Here is a 16,263-nt window from a genome sequence, read left to right on the forward strand (position 1 = left end):
CTTTTTAGCGACATCGCGGCGGAGAAATCCTCCAAACTTTTACCGTTACAAACTGACCCTTTGGAATTTCTGCTTTATGATGCATACATAATCAAGGGATTGAGAGCTGGGCGCGAAACTCTAAAAAAAACCCTCAACGATACTAAGTGCCGTCCACGCACGGTATCGAATCAACGCACAAAAATATCCATGATCCCGACAACATCGTAAACCGTGTCAAAAATCTAACACCCTTTTTACGTTAATGATATAGATATAAGCAATTTTAATTTAAATGATAAAATAATAAATACGTAATAAAGTCGTGGATTCTGTAAAATACCCCAATTGCGTGAACAAATCAGGCGGCTGTTACAGAAAAAGATATGGAAATTAAAATTCGTTAAACTTGACTCTTGCTGCGCAACAATTTCATCGTTGTTTCATCCAGTGTGTAGAAAATGTATTGAAATTCATAAGATACTGGGTTAAATGTTATCCGGTTTAGTTTATATCGAGTAAACCTACAACTTTCACATCATCTTCTATATGTATATAAAATTATTTTATTGCCATATCCGACTAGCGAATACATTTTTCTAAGAAAAGTTAGTCTTTTATCTTTTCAGGGGAAATAGATTGCCATATAATTCAAGGGGCTGAAACAAAATTAGCGACAAAACTATAATCTTCGGTTAATCGGGGAAATTTTTTCTTCGACGCAATTTGTGATATGACGCGCACTGGAAACAGGATATGACTTGGCAACGTGTAAGTTGTCAGAGTGGAAAAGAGGGATATATAATGCGTAGCATTAGGTGAGAAATAGGTCGCAAAGGGAAACGGATCGTTTATTGTCAGACGTATTTTGCAACTAGAGAGAAGCTAGGATATTATAAGCGCGGGAGCTATTTCAAAGTCAAAAGATTTCCAAGTTATCGTCGCATTTAACGCGCGTATTATTATTAAAAATAGCGGATCGATCGATCGTGCAGAGAATGTATCGATATGTCGATAGAACGTTTAATATAATACGAGATCTTCGAATCAATGTTGAAAGCGATAACATCGATCTATTCGTAAAACTTTTGTTTTCCTTCTTTGTAGCTCTCCCGAAGGTTTCACAAAATCGATTATTAACTATTAATTTATTAGAAACTATTATTTTACTGTTTACATCGTGTCGTTTCTCTGTCCCAAAATAAATTATTCGTTCAGAGAGTCGAAGGAAAGAGTTAAAAGTTTTCTTTAAATAATCATTATCGATATAAATCGGAAAGTATAACAAAAGTACTATTATCTCTATATCTCAGTTTGTAAATTCCTAGTATTAGTTATAACGCGCAACGTATTAAATGTTCGATATTGTTGGATGAACGTTCTAAATTGCTTCTTCCAATAATTGTACGTGTGTATCGTTATATATCGTGTATATCGCTCTAAGCCGAGGATTTTTCTTCGCATTCGCCACGATCATTTCGATATTCGATAAAGTATTTTAAGTGTCCCATAATTTGTATCATACGATGCAGATATAATAGTATCGCTTTATTTTTTCAAGTTCCTCCGAATATTCTGGACTATTCAACGAGCACAGACATGGTGGTACCAGAAGGCAGTAAAGTGACTTTGCACTGCGAGGCGACGGGATCACCGGGACCTAACATCACCTGGCGACGCGAGGATGGCCAATTAATACCCTTGGCAAATGGACGAAAAGGTCGGTTTAATTCTTACCAGAGTTTACGTTTACCAATAATTCGAAAAACACATTTCAAATAGTTTCAAATTCATCCATGAACAAAAGTAATATCGTAAATGATACGACAAATGGAAGATCGATACAGTTTTCTCTGTTTCTTCGTAACATCGATAATATCTTGATCGTTAAAAAGCTCACAATTTCCAACAATTTTCATAATTCTTTCTCTACTCTACTCTACTTTACTTTACTTTACTTTCTCTACTCTGTCGTTTATTAATTTTTTAAAACCGTTGAAACAAAGTTTCGAAAAGTCGTAACAAAGAATGCACAGTGTTCTGCACAATAATCTGTTCGCGGAGAAATTGACAGAAATTGACTCTCTGATAAAGAAAAAGGAAGGATGCTATGAAAGCGAGAATCTATCGTTAACGATAAAACTCGCCATCTATCGTCGGTTGTTCCGTTCGATTTAATTATTCGAAAGCCAATATTTTTGCGACTTAGTTGCGCGTTCGATTACATCGCCTACAAAATTCATCAACATATGCGCGACAGCGATATCGTGTATTATACTCGAATGTTTACGCTTATCCTCGAGTGTCGGTACGCGTTACAAACATTACGTTTCATGTAATCGCGTAATCGCGCAATCGTGTAACAACTTTCGCTCTGAAGCGAGCAAACTGAAGATTTTCAAGTATCGGTGTTAAGCTGCAGAAGCATATTCGCCAGATTCGCTGTAACCGAGTCTTGTAATCTCCAGTGAGAGCAAACACACCGCGTTCGAGCAAGGCCAATAGGTTAGAGGCTGGTGATACGTTTGCATAGGTGGGGAAGATCTGCTATATTTGCATTGAAATTGGCAAACACCGGCAGATTGCTATGCGTACTGAGTTTCGCGTGGCTGACTTTCGCGTCCGACAATGAAACACCGAATGGGTTGCGACCGACGTTTGTTTAAACGCGATCACCTTGCCCGCTATGTAATTTCATCTTTCGTATCTTGATCTGACGATCAACGAGCGATCGACGATACGAGTCTGTCAGAAGCGAATTCGATCAACTTCGCTTCTCGTAAATGTCTCGCTTTCGTTGATCAAACACGCGACAAATATTTCATTCGTAAGCAACAAAACACTCGCTTCTATAATTTCAATTATTCAAATGAAAATACGAGATAAGTACTAGTAACTTCCAAAATAAACGAAGACGATAATGTTTATCCAGTATAACGTATATTTGGTAGAGATACCTTCTCCTTTCCAACTTATTTCATCGATGAATATTCTGAGCGACCGACACGGCGATCAGAGATTACGCGATAATTTTATTTTATTATCTACGACTTACGTCCTCTTTGCTTGCAAAGATAAAACGAATTACGACCGATTTGCTTTCTTATTGTAATTCGAAGATCAAGGTCCATCTCGATCGTCGTACGATAGATCGCTCGCTATCAACGAGATCAAAGATCGAGAGCGCAAAAGCGAAGGCTCTATACTATTATTTTATTCTCTAAGATTTCAATAGAAGATTTGGCTATACGAAGGATTTGTTTCCATAATCTATCTAATTGGGAGACGATTGAAACAGAGTTCTTCGTAAAAAGTAAAATAAACACGCGTATCGTTTTAAAGCTTTTATCGCAATATTTACGCTGTTTGCTATTTACGTCGGTCTGTAAATGTTGTTTAAAGATACTATTTATTTAGCTCAAAACTAAAGTAGACAGAACCGGGACAAAGGGAAACACCGAGGCAAAGTGAAATATTGTTTTCTACGCTGTTACGCTGCTAGCGGTAATAGATACTTCGCAAAAAGAATCCAATATTATTCGCGACATTATATTTGTGTTAGCGATATAAAATCTTTAGAGTTTTTATTGAAAATTTAAACATTTCGCGTATCTATTTTATTTTTAGATAAATGATGTTCCATCTATATAAATGTATATAAATGGTACTCTTTCTCGGCTCATTATCGTCATTCGGACGATACACAGAGCGAAAGAAAGAATACGTTGTTTTTAATTTTTAATAATTTAAATTAAATAATAAGTTATGATATATAACTTCGTAAGCTTTCGTTTCATAAAAATAATTTAATAAAAGTAATTTTCCTCCATCTTATTTACTTTATAATTTACTTTCCATTTTACGCTTTACATTTTACATTTTATGTTTTACATTTAATTCGTTAATGTTTACTTTACTTTTACCTCGCCAACGCAGAAACGTTGTTACAACAAATTTTTTAAACAAATACTTGATCAAGTTTTATAGCAAAGAAGTTTTTATATCGTTTCGTGCGCTTTTAGATTTTAAAAAAACTTCTCTTGCTTCTGCCCCTTTTATCCTTTTTGTTATTTTATTTTGTTGTTTCACTTTGTTCCATATTCCACCACATCTCATAATCTGCCAACAATAACATCGCCATCGTATTTTCAGATAGATGGAACGATAGAGAACGCATACCTATCGTTTGCATAAAATTTCAGACGTTATAATATTTAAATAAATCCGATATTGTATTATAACGCGTGTTTACAGTAGAACTTTATCCATTTGAACGACATTTATCGGAACAAAATTTTAGTTAATGCCGGATTAATTAAAATTTTATGCCGGTTAATTCACTTATCCGAACGTGAGCTGCTGTCGTGTAAACGAAAAACGATAGGTGACGAAGAAAATCGGCCACTATTTTTACTATACGAACTGCAATTATGTAAACAATCGTCGACAAATTCGGATGAATCGAATTCGGAAACCGTAGTCGGATATTGCTCTGGAAATTTCGTCGAAACGAAATTCAATAATAAAACGTTTTAAACGTGCAAGCCACGTGACCGATTAATCGCGATTTGTATTGTAAGAAATGTAACGAACGGTTGGCCTGGTAATTGGTTACTCGTTAGGTTTCGCGCAGTTTTCGTTCTTTCGTATTTGACGTCGTTCAGTTTGTTAGCTGGGCACAAATATTCCGCTAGATTTAATCGTGGTTACACGACGTACGTCGTGACTACCCAGACTTTCGGATAAGTAAACTGAATTTGCCGACCTGTAGCTGGACAAGACAACATCAAAACCGTGTTACTGCCGGTTGTCTGTTTCCTGCAAATATCCGTTTGGCCTTTGACCATATGAACGAAAAATTTCATTTTATATAGCTGTCGAAACTAATTTTCTAGTAGCGCAACACGCGAGATTTAGACTTTAAACGATTGTTCGCGTTCCGTCAAAGAAACAACTTTGCTGAACGCAGAAATAGCGAAACAAAGAAGTAAATTAATTTTATACGATATAATATATTCGATATAAATCGATAAACGAACATAGGCTAACATCAAATAAAAAGATCGAGTAATCAGGTATTAAATGATAAATGGAAGAAATTCCTCGTTTAGGCAGTAAAAAACATTTAAATTATTACGTTTTTATGTAATCTATACACGAATAAAAGTTTATCAAAACGGTATAATCCACAAGATATCGTTAAATTAGACTTTATACGACACATTTATATGATATATTCTATTTGTACCATATGCAAAGCGATTGAGAGAAAAGTTTGTTTTTTCAGACGGACGAATTTTCCAAAACCTTTCAGTGTTTGACTGCGAATTTGAAGTTTTGCGCTACTTTACGTTCGATGACGTTCCGTTAAAAACATTCGACATTTGATATGCGTATATACGTATATTATTCACGATACAATTTACACTTTTCGATGTAATCTATCGCTTTGAATAAAAATTAATACTCTGTGAAATTGCAAAAAAAGAAAAAAAAATGTGACTTTAAAAATTATATTAAAATTGGGGAGAAAATTTGTGAACTCAGCTATGCTTTTGATTACTTTGCAAAACAAATTATAGGAGAAAATTTCGACGTAGTTTTCATCGTATTGCAGGTAGTACTGCCGGGAAATATACTGACGCTGAAAAAGTTGTTCTAGCCCATTTCAAAAACTTCATGCTCGTATACCAAACTGTCTGAAAGTGTAACTTCACCGAAACTTCCCGGAAAAAAAAGGCGTACATTCAGGAAGCTTCAACGAGCAGTATCACGCCACTCTATATGTGAAATCTGTTTAATCGAAAATAGCGTACGTAAATATCAATTTCAACGAGAGATACTGTGTACACTGTGTTCCAGCATTTTCCGATCAAATTTTTCCAGAATGTTCTACCAACAAGACACTGTTGTAAGAATAAAAACAAAAACAACAAAATACGAACGGAGTGGTACTTCAACTTGCAATACCGTCCGCCACTACTTCCATATTACTACATTTTCATGGATAATTTCATCTCTACCGATATCGACGACTTTTTTCTCCTTCTTCCGTCCTTCAACCCTTTCGCTTCCGCGATACTTATTATTTTTGAACGTCCAACTTACGGGGAATAGGGCATTGTCGGTTTCAGTTCTTTTTTTCATACGATAAAAACAGAAGAAGAATCGTATTAGTAACATTTTATCAAATTTATGGTATAAATGAGAACGCGAAGGCAATGCGAGATTTCGGATTTTTTGTTTTTTTAATACGTAAAAACGTGCGAATACTTGATACGACGAAAACAATGTTGACTTTTATTGGATAAAATATAATTTTATACGACAGCTTATTTCAAAATATTTGAATTTTAAGTAACGTTAGAAAACGTTATATCGTAAAACGGATAATTTCCATATAAATATTAGATTTACACCGCTCACCAAGCGTGAGCTTGAACGAGTCGAGCTTAACTATCGTTAAAATTTATTTTACAGTGCAGAGTGTCGAAGGACCAAATTTTAATATTTCTAAAGTAAATCGATTACATATGGGCTTCTACCTTTGCATCGCATCCAATGGCGTGCCACCATCAGTTAGTAAAAGAATTATGCTGACTGTTCAATGTAAGTACATATTACCAATAGCCTTCTTAAAATCTCCTTTGATTCTTTCGCTATTGGAAGACGTATATGCATACATCGAGCAACGTACATCGATGCAATATAATATAAGTAATTATTTGCCGAGAAACGCGTGCCATATAATATAAAAATATCTTTATCTCTACTTATGCAATATATATATCACGCAATGCCGTAATTAATTTCTTGGATACAATAATTTCTTTGCTTAGAAACCATCTATCTTTTTACGTGTTTTTCACGTAAAGTTAACTTGTTCCACACACACACACACACACACACACACACACACACACACACACACACACACACACATTTGCAAGGATTAAGACCGACTTGATCGAAATTAATTTGACTTTATTATCTTTTAATTGCACGATTAAGTATGTATATATCAAACAGGGACAGTCCGCTTAACGGATTATTAATTTCGATATCATATAGCGAAAGAATTTAAAGGGAACCTTCTCAAACTCTTATTCTCTATTTTGGACATGATTAATTAGCGAAGAATCTTGAATCAAGTCGTTCTATCGTGCTTTTCATTATTCGTCCGCAATTTATCAGCCACGGCGATAAAATGCAAAAGCTAAGCGAACACGAACGGAAAAACAAACGTTTATTTACGCAATGGGGAGATCTGTCTTTCTTCTTCCAGTTCCACCCATGATTTCGGTGCAGAATCAATTGGTGGGCGCTCAGGAGGGACAACAGTTGACTCTGGAGTGCCACTCGGAGGCTTATCCTAAATCCATCAATTATTGGACAAGAGATAAGGACGAGATAGTTCCGCAAGGTAGATTAAAACAATGATTCACCGTTTATTTTCTCCAGCAGTCGTTTATGCAAAACTTCCGATAGCCTTCAACCTGCTGTTTCCAAGGTGTAATCGCGTATCCGCGTACACTCTTTTTGCATTTATCTTCCAAGGAAAAAGAAGAAGAAAAAGAAGAAGAAGAAGAAGAAGAAGAAGCAGAAGCAGAAGAAAAAAAAGAAAGAAAAGAGAGTAATTGGTTGTAACGAGACCTTTGAATAACGAAAGCTCCGTACCAAACGCATAAACACGCGTGGAAGGAAGCGCGAATATAAACGTTCAGCTTCGCTTTATGTCAGGGCAGCTATAAAAGGCAGCTTTAGTACTCTTCATCGATCCTTTCCTTTCCTTTCAGATCCTCGTATTTTCCTCGTATCACGATCTCCGCTCGTTTAGTGGTTTCCGTCAAATATATTTTGCAAGTCCATCCTTTCCTAACTGTGTGTAAGGTCGTGCGTCAGCAACCTCCGTGCTGGCCGAATTTATTTTCTTTCAATTGCCACTTCCATCGTCAGATACTCGATCGACCTTTCGGTCGTCCATTTGAATTACGCCAATTTTTTTTTGTATTTTTGCAGTATACTCTGAATGTTTTGAACCGTTGGTTTTGCTAGAATTTCGGTATTAACGAGAGTCGATCTATGTCGGCTACGATAAACACGAGACAAGTATTATGAAATAAAAACCGAATCTTACGAATGTGTCGACTTCAAAAAACATGTTAATATCATGGTTTTTGATGAAAGAAATTTGGATAAACAATCTATGCTCTGTACATCGTAGCCGTCGGTCTATGTTTTTGTTATTTATTGTATATGCAGGTATGTACATGGGCCCTAACTTGCACAATTCAAATAATATTATCAGCGTAAATTTACAACTAGCCGGTATTGCAAACTATCAGTATCGATCAATCTTGTTCTATAACGACGATAAACTTGGTAATAAAAGAAATTAAATTCTACGAATTAGCAGAGATTTGATCATCGATATAGAATTAGAAAATTGTAACTGAAAAGCCTAGATGACCAATAATTTCCAACTTGTACGTTCGCTGATATTATTAGTAGATTGTTATGCAATGATTACATATAATTTCCCAATACTTTGAAATATTCTCTGCGACTTTACGATCGACTTGGAAAGCTCTTTACATGTATATGGATCGATGCGTCGATTGAAAAACCGAATCGACTGTCTAATGCGTTTATCCGATTGATACATCACGCGCCTAACCATATGTTTCGTCTGATTTAGCTTTCGGTCGGTTGTTCGAACAGAATTAGCTCTTGAATAATGCATAAGAGAGTCGAAGCAGGACGTTAGAAGTATAACGTGATTTCATCTGGCATTTATGAGAAGAGTCGAGGATGCGTGTATGTATACGAAGACCGAAACGTCAACGTGTGGCCTTTTCCGCTGTCGTTATTACGTCGATAACCTTGTTGATATTTGCATCTGTATCGAAGGCAATAATAATACTTGCAACGTGAATTTTCATGCCACAATCTGGTTGCTACACAATTTCCACCGTCGTTATGCTCGATGATGCGTCATATCTTTCTTTCTTTTTCTTTTTTTTTTTTTTTACTGCGCATTTTTTAAAATCGATGGAGAACCAAGGATAAAAGATCAAGAGATTTAAGCACAGAGATTCGATACAATTCAAGTACGAGCAATTTTTGTCAATGTACATTTACTCCTTGCTTAATATTTTCTCGCGCAAATGTGAATTTCAAACATAGGAGCTTCGTATATCAAATAATTCAAAAATCGAAATATTCCAAAAGGCTAAACGCTTCTCGCTGTAATCGCAGCTTCGATCGATATTTTATCTTGAAACTTACCATTGAAACGAATAAGAAGTTCGTTTCTTTCCTTTTATTTCTATCAATTGCGCTTTAAAATTTGTATCTACAGCTTTCCATGTAACTTTTCCGTAGCATCTCGTCGATTTTCGTTCTACTTGTTCTTTATACGGACGAAAATTGACGCTACAACGACGATTCGAATGCGAACGACGATAATAATCATTAGTTGGCAGAAAATATTTAGCTTATTCTCGGAAAATGATCGTTCGTGCTTATCGAAGCATGGATCGAGGCATCGTCATTGCGATCGTAAAATTCGGTTATCCGGCTCGGTAAACGTAAAATTCATTCGAGATTCTCAAAGAGATTGCCAAATAGCAAACTGTTTTTAACCATTCGAAACTAAATCGTGGACATTGCCGGTAGTTATTCACCTCGCAATCGTACTTTCCTTTCATTATTTCGCTTTGCATCCACGTAGCCTTTCTATTCGCGTAAGATAGCTACCATCGTTCGATAGAATCTCGAATCTTACGAGTCGGAGAACGGAAACGTCTCTGAATGGTGTCGATCTAAACAGAAATCACGTTAACTTAGACTGCTGCACGACGAATACTAAAATAAGCTGGCCCATCTTTCAAACTGATTGAACTATTGTGACGTTCGTTCGAAAGACGCTGAAATTTCTATACTCGTTTTGCACGGTACACGACCATTTCCGTAAAAAAACGGCCAACGAAGAGTTATTTGTTATCTATAAGATCGATCGTCACGACTTGTCGTCATTTTAAGACGACCACGTGATTACGATGATAATCCATGATACGATTTATAAACTGACTTATTTTTTTTATACTTTCTCGTAATTGCAACATTGCGAGCTTTTTAAATTCATCGCACGATGGTCTACGTACAGTACATACAGTCAGTACCTTGCCCCGACAACGATACGAAAATATATAGAATATTAGGTATAAGTAGAAATTCCTCTAAATTATGCCGACAATGTTTACTATCGAACGTAATGATATAAGGGAAAGGAACACACGATCGCGCCTAACTGCGTAGAACGAAAATGAAAGCACAAATTAAGGAAAATATAGAGTAACGAACGAAATGTACAAAGCATAATCCGCTATTAAATTTCTTTCAATTTTACTATGCTGTTTTCACGACTTAAAGAAACTGCTACGCTGTAAATGCGCGAGATAACTATCCTGTAAACAGTTTTTATAAGCGGTGCCAAACGGCAAAAAATATCAGTCGTTTAAATACATTTCGCTTTTCCATCGTTTTAGCGCCCATCAATTAAAGAACTGAACTTTTCTCTGTAAATTACGGCGCGTAGATGTTTTATTTCATGACCGCCTAGAAATCTAAACGGGTTGTTTCGCAAAAAAAAAAAAAAAAAAAAACGAAAGCTTTTAATTGCAACCGAACATGTTTGATACACGGCGGTGAAATACTCGTTAGACACTCGCCGTTCCACAAGACGATACACCAGATTTTGCTTATTAAAAATTTGCTTATTAAAAAAACGATCGTCTAACATACTACGTTATTGAAGGTAATTTGAATCGCTTCGATTCGAAATCGTAAAGCAACGTGACAAATTCGATATGGACACTTTTTTCATGAAATTCAAATGCTCGATGATTTATTATCATCGTAGAGATAAGGTATTCGGACGAGTTTTACAATATTATCGACATTTTACTAAATTCGGTTCCGACGCGCGATAGTTATCTCGTTAAAGCAAATTACAAATTTTATTCCATTTAATCGTGTTTTGTTGATATGTACGTATTTAACTTGATCCCTAAGTGATCTAAGTGTTTTCATACATGTATGTAATTGTTACCCTACTTTACTTTATCCTAATTAATATATCGATTTATGTGTAATAAAACTATCTATCCGATTTGATAATTTTAGATGTAATAGCGGTCGTAATCGGAATTTCGATATTTATGTAATATTTTGTAAAATATTTTATACGATTCGCAAAATATTGCAATTTCAAATTTTAATACAATACATCAGGAAATATGTTTCATTAAACTGCAATAAAGTTTTGCATAAGTACTGAATAAATATTCCTTCGAATAAAATTTATTAATATATTCTTTATTTAATGCCGAATGAAAGATAACATGCGCGTCAGGTGTACGTAGACTTCTATTTTAATAACGTATCAAAATAATAAAGCGATATAATTTCAATAGTAATTAATGTCGACGTCGATTCGTTAATTGACAGGATTATAATTTCTTTCAGGAGGGAAATACGAGCCTATACTATTGGACAACGCGTATAAAGTTCATATGAAATTAACGATAAGTTCCGTCAGTCCGTCCGATTTTGGATCGTACAAGTGTGTCTCTAGAAATGCATTAGGAGACACCGATGGCACCATCAAAGTTTATCGTGAGTATAATTAAGTATTTTTCCAACGTTCCTATAACACTACCTGTACACTGCCTGCATACTGAAACAAGATTTCACGGAACTTGCAACAAATCTTTATTTAAAAATGCGTATCGTCTCAACGGCGCTTTAATTTCCTTTCGGCGACTATATTTTTTAAAACGACGAAAGGGTCACATTATTTTTACAAATAGAAGCGATCTTTAGAAGCGATCTTTCGAAGCGATTTTAAAAGAGAAGGTAGAAAATTATTTCAATCTTAAATCGTATATGAATGAAAAATGTCGATAAAATTTTCTGGATTTTGCAGGCGATTTTTTAGCCTATAGTAAGACGAGCGGGCGGCTCATCTCGTTAAAACAACCACGCTTAAGGAAACTCATCGAAAATTACTTCCTAGTTGAAGCCTTTTGTTAAACTCTTTAAATACCTCGTAACGGTAGCTTTGTCGTGATATAAAATTTTATCAGAATAATCTCTCCGTGTTCTCAACACGTTTCTTCTAAAAAGCAGATTTCATTACTTCATCGTAATATCACGATAACAAATTTTATCTTTTTTTACTACAATTTTAAAGTTATCGTGCTTTTTATTAGAAATTACAGAATTATACCGTTGAAACTGTTCTCCATCGATCCGACGGTCGTGAAACTTCATTTCCGATCATCCAGTACATATCGTTTAGTCAGTTGATATCGAAGAATATGATACGATCTTTTATATTTTATATCGTTATTTTATAATATTCGTATCCTATCGCGACAAATAGCTCTTTTTGTTTAAAGTCGTAGTTTTAGTCGTAGACCTTTAAATTCTACGGAAAGAGATAAAATCTTCCGAATTTATTTATACAACGACAACGTATAACGTTTATACAATAAAATTCTATTCTCTAAATATCGAATCTTGTATGTTTTTATAAAATTCTCCGTTCTTGTTTATACTCGTTACGCCTTAAAATATTAGCATCCGAATATCTTAATGTACATATTCTAAATAACCAATTTATAGTCATATATGTATCTAGCAATAAGAGGTTTCGTCTGATTTAATCGCCGTATCTGGTTCTATATATATTTTTTTTAGTATAAATAATTTAATAAAATAATTATAATGTATGCTTTCTATATGTTTTAGCAATAACATCTTCGAACTCTACTGGTAGTAATACAAAATACAAAGGTAATTTACCTAGTTTACATTTTATTTTTCTTCGCCACGAATATTATTCACTCGAGAATCATAGTTTGTGAGATAGTACGATAATAAGATCGAAGTAGTTTTTTACACAGATCCAGCGACGATTCTAAATGTATGCGATATACATTTAAAAATTACCCTTGCTGCAAATTTGCCACCAAATCGATTTAGAAAAATTTATCTCGGCGAAATTTTATTCAAAGTTTATATAACTTAATAAACGTGCCACTAAACGTTACGTTTATTAATTACTCGAACTATTTCCGAGCATTAGCCTCGCTATATTAATACACGTACACGTACAAACATGCCTTTAAATCAGGAACAAATTATCAGTAATCCAAATAGTTGGTTAGGGAATAGAATCAATTTGGAGTGGTGTTAATGCATTGGTTGGTTCAAACATAATCACGACACAATTTGAAACGCAAATGGGATTTCTTATCACCAATCTCTGGTAATATTAAAATTCCAATAAATTGTTACTTCGCGAACTCTTCCAACAAGCTCGGTAATTTTTTGCTCAAATACAGTGATTTTACCGTTCTCGCGTTACAATCGATTAAAATATATAATTGGTTCAAAATGTTGCTATAAACGATGTTTATTGGATAGAGAATGAAGTCAGTTATTTCGTTAAAATTTGCTTCGGACATGGAACTGCTAGCTTTAAAAATGCGGAGGTTTTCGATTTCGTTATAATAGAAAAGACACGTACGTGTATCTTATATTTCGATATCCCTTTTGTCGCATGACTTTCCACGCACCATACATTTTCCAAACAATATTGCATTTTTATCACGGAAGGCAACACTCGGTGGATTAACGATTTCGAAATCTACTTGTTATTCCGTTCGGTATTTTGCTTTTTTTTTCCTTTTTCTTTCTTTTTGTTTTATTTTGTTCTTTTTTTTCTTTTCTTTTTTCTCTTTTCTCTTTTCTTTTCTTTTTTTTTTTTCTTTTTTTGTCAGTCTCAGGGAATCCAGATCGTCGGCGATGGTGCTTTATTTTTTATGCTCGACACGCAAGCCAGAAATCGCTCGCTATGTTATTGCTCGCTTTGTGTCGAGTAGTACTTTCCGAATGATGCAGCGTAACGTACTTGCGATGAAATAACGGGTCGCTGATTAATTAGATCGAGTGTCTGGTTTGTGCATGCCAATCCACTCAACGGATATTCTCTTGAATCGCAACCTCTACAAAAGCTAGACACGAGTCCCTTGCTTTCACCGACGTGGCCCCCATCAAAGCTTATTTCGCCCTGGGATAATCGCGTGTCAGTTTCGAAAATAAAATTGCCTTTCCTCTGATGAACCACAGGATAGCATCACCAGCGGTAATGTGGATCGAATCCACGTGGATTAGTTTTGTAAGGTAATAACTGGTCCGAAATTGTCCGAACTTTGTCGACCCAACTTTATTACGTTTACCATGCACAGCGCGCTAACATTTCGTTTTTTCACCAACTCCAATGAACCGAGTAACTCGGTTAAATGTCTTTTTTCTGTTTGTTTATTTCTTCGCGTTTGACGTTGATCGAACGCTTGCAGAAGAACAAAGATATCAAAGGAATTTCAGCGTTCGTATTTGTCTCGCGTAATATCACAGTGACAACGCGGTATACACGGTGACAACTTCATTGGATAAAATATCAGTATACTTTTTGCGTAAATACATTTTTGTTACGAGTTTCTCGAATACTTTGAACTTTCCACGCGTTTTTGATGTTTTATGATTAACGCGATATACAGCGACGAACATACGACAGCATGTATAAATATTACCAACATCTTTTTCGTAACTCGCGTGAAACTACTTATATCACGGTTGATAATATGATTATGGTATGGAATAAAATATTCGCGAGAAGCAGTTGTAGCTACGTTTCGTTTCACGATGCGTAACTGTTAAACCATTTATCTAATTCGCATCGCTTACCGATTTAATTCTAAAATATGTTTCGATTACGTCGGATTCATTTATCGTGGAAGCAAACAAACGAGGTTATTCGACCATAGTCGAATGCCGTTCGACGATTGTTTGTCAGTTAGCAGTCGTGTTACTAAGCTTTGTCGATTTCTGGTAAACAAATCGACACTTTTATATCCGTCCAACGTGTACTCTAGTGGCGTCACCTTCGATATCGATTTTGTTAACCGTTGGTATACCGTCCGATGTCAGTATCCTTCGTAGCTGTATAAAACCTACTAGTATCCTCTGTGTAAATTGAATTGGCCGTTTAAGGCTATCGAAGGATAAATCCCACGATATTGTTTGGTCACTCTATCGCTGTATCTCGACCCTATTGTTTGCTTTAAAGCCACGAAGCACAACTTTGCGGATATACGCCTATTTCGTTCCAAATGTACGGCGTTGTAACGCTTGAACCAAAATATAACGCCTCTTTCATATATCAGATCGATCGAAAAATTCTATTACCAGTCATTTTCCTTATTCTAATTACATTTCTGTTACGAGATTTCCACAAATCGCGGTTAAGTCTATATCTCTATCTCAACGATGAAAGTATCGTCGCTTCTTCGCAAATTTCATCGCTCAACTGTTCTATAGCAAAATGCGTCATCTTGTATTTGCAATCATTGTATTTGAACCTGAAATCATTACGAAACTATGTGACGAAATTTTATATATAACATAAAAATGGCAGGAGACTTGGACGAACCTGGTATAGACCCACCTTAAAAATTATTTTACTTGCTGTTTACGCGTTAAGTGTCTCCGAAATACAAACGTTGGCAAAGTCGGGTTTTGCTGCGAAAAATTCCCCGAGATCTATACGCGTAACTCTCGAAAGTCTCTCCAAGGACAGTTCAGGTTCAACATGATCACGACGCTCGTTTTTCAAGTCGAGACGGAACCATTTCTGCGTGAAATCGTGAATGAATAGGAACCGCCGTGTCAGATTTACAAGCTCACCATCTCATTTGCTTTCGACAGGCAGCTGGTTGCGAAAAAGACGTACAAAAGTCGATAGAACCCGTTTCAGAGGAGCTAGACGTTTAGAAGAACGCCTCTATAAAAAGCCACGGTTGAATGCCATTTTGAACTTACACCTTGTTCATCAAACCCTTTTCCCTACGAGCAGAATGCCAGGCTTTTGCTAAACTTCCAGTTCGTTTTTCAATACACGCGCAAATTTCCGAAAATCCTACGAATATTCAACGTTCTATCTCATATGAATTATAAATTCTTACGTGGTTTATAATAGCTTCTTCGTCCAAGTTTTACACTTTTCGATAAAACGTCGATTCTCTCTATTATACCGTTTTTATATTTACATTTAAAATATATCCTGTGAATATTCGATGTTGAAAAAGTCACGATATAATCAATTTTCTCAATTTTCCCTCTAATAAATAATTCCAACGCTATTACTAGAATTCG

At 35.4% G+C, this 16,263-nt stretch overlaps 1 protein-coding gene across 2 annotated transcripts in view; it reads left to right on the forward strand.

The window, feature by feature from the left end:
• The window catches only part of LOC100645685 (lachesin), a 262,444-nt gene that overhangs the window by 234,780 nt on the left and 11,401 nt on the right, over positions 1-16,263 (forward strand). Inside the window, exons 4-8 of one of the 2 annotated variants that reach the window (XM_003399751.4) lie at positions 1,541-1,699; positions 6,460-6,588; positions 7,265-7,402; positions 11,509-11,658; positions 12,796-12,840. In XM_003399751.4, coding sequence (XP_003399799.2) covers positions 1,541-1,699; positions 6,460-6,588; positions 7,265-7,402; positions 11,509-11,658; positions 12,796-12,840 — 621 coding nt within the window. The remainder of the gene's footprint in view (positions 1-1,540; positions 1,700-6,459; positions 6,589-7,264; positions 7,403-11,508; positions 11,659-12,795; positions 12,841-16,263) is intronic. The other variant, XM_012314688.3, reaches the window with a different exon arrangement.

This window comes from Bombus terrestris, chromosome 12 (assembly GCF_910591885.1).
Source record: "Bombus terrestris chromosome 12, iyBomTerr1.2, whole genome shotgun sequence".
In the NCBI taxonomy this organism is placed as follows: domain Eukaryota; kingdom Metazoa; phylum Arthropoda; class Insecta; order Hymenoptera; family Apidae; genus Bombus; species Bombus terrestris.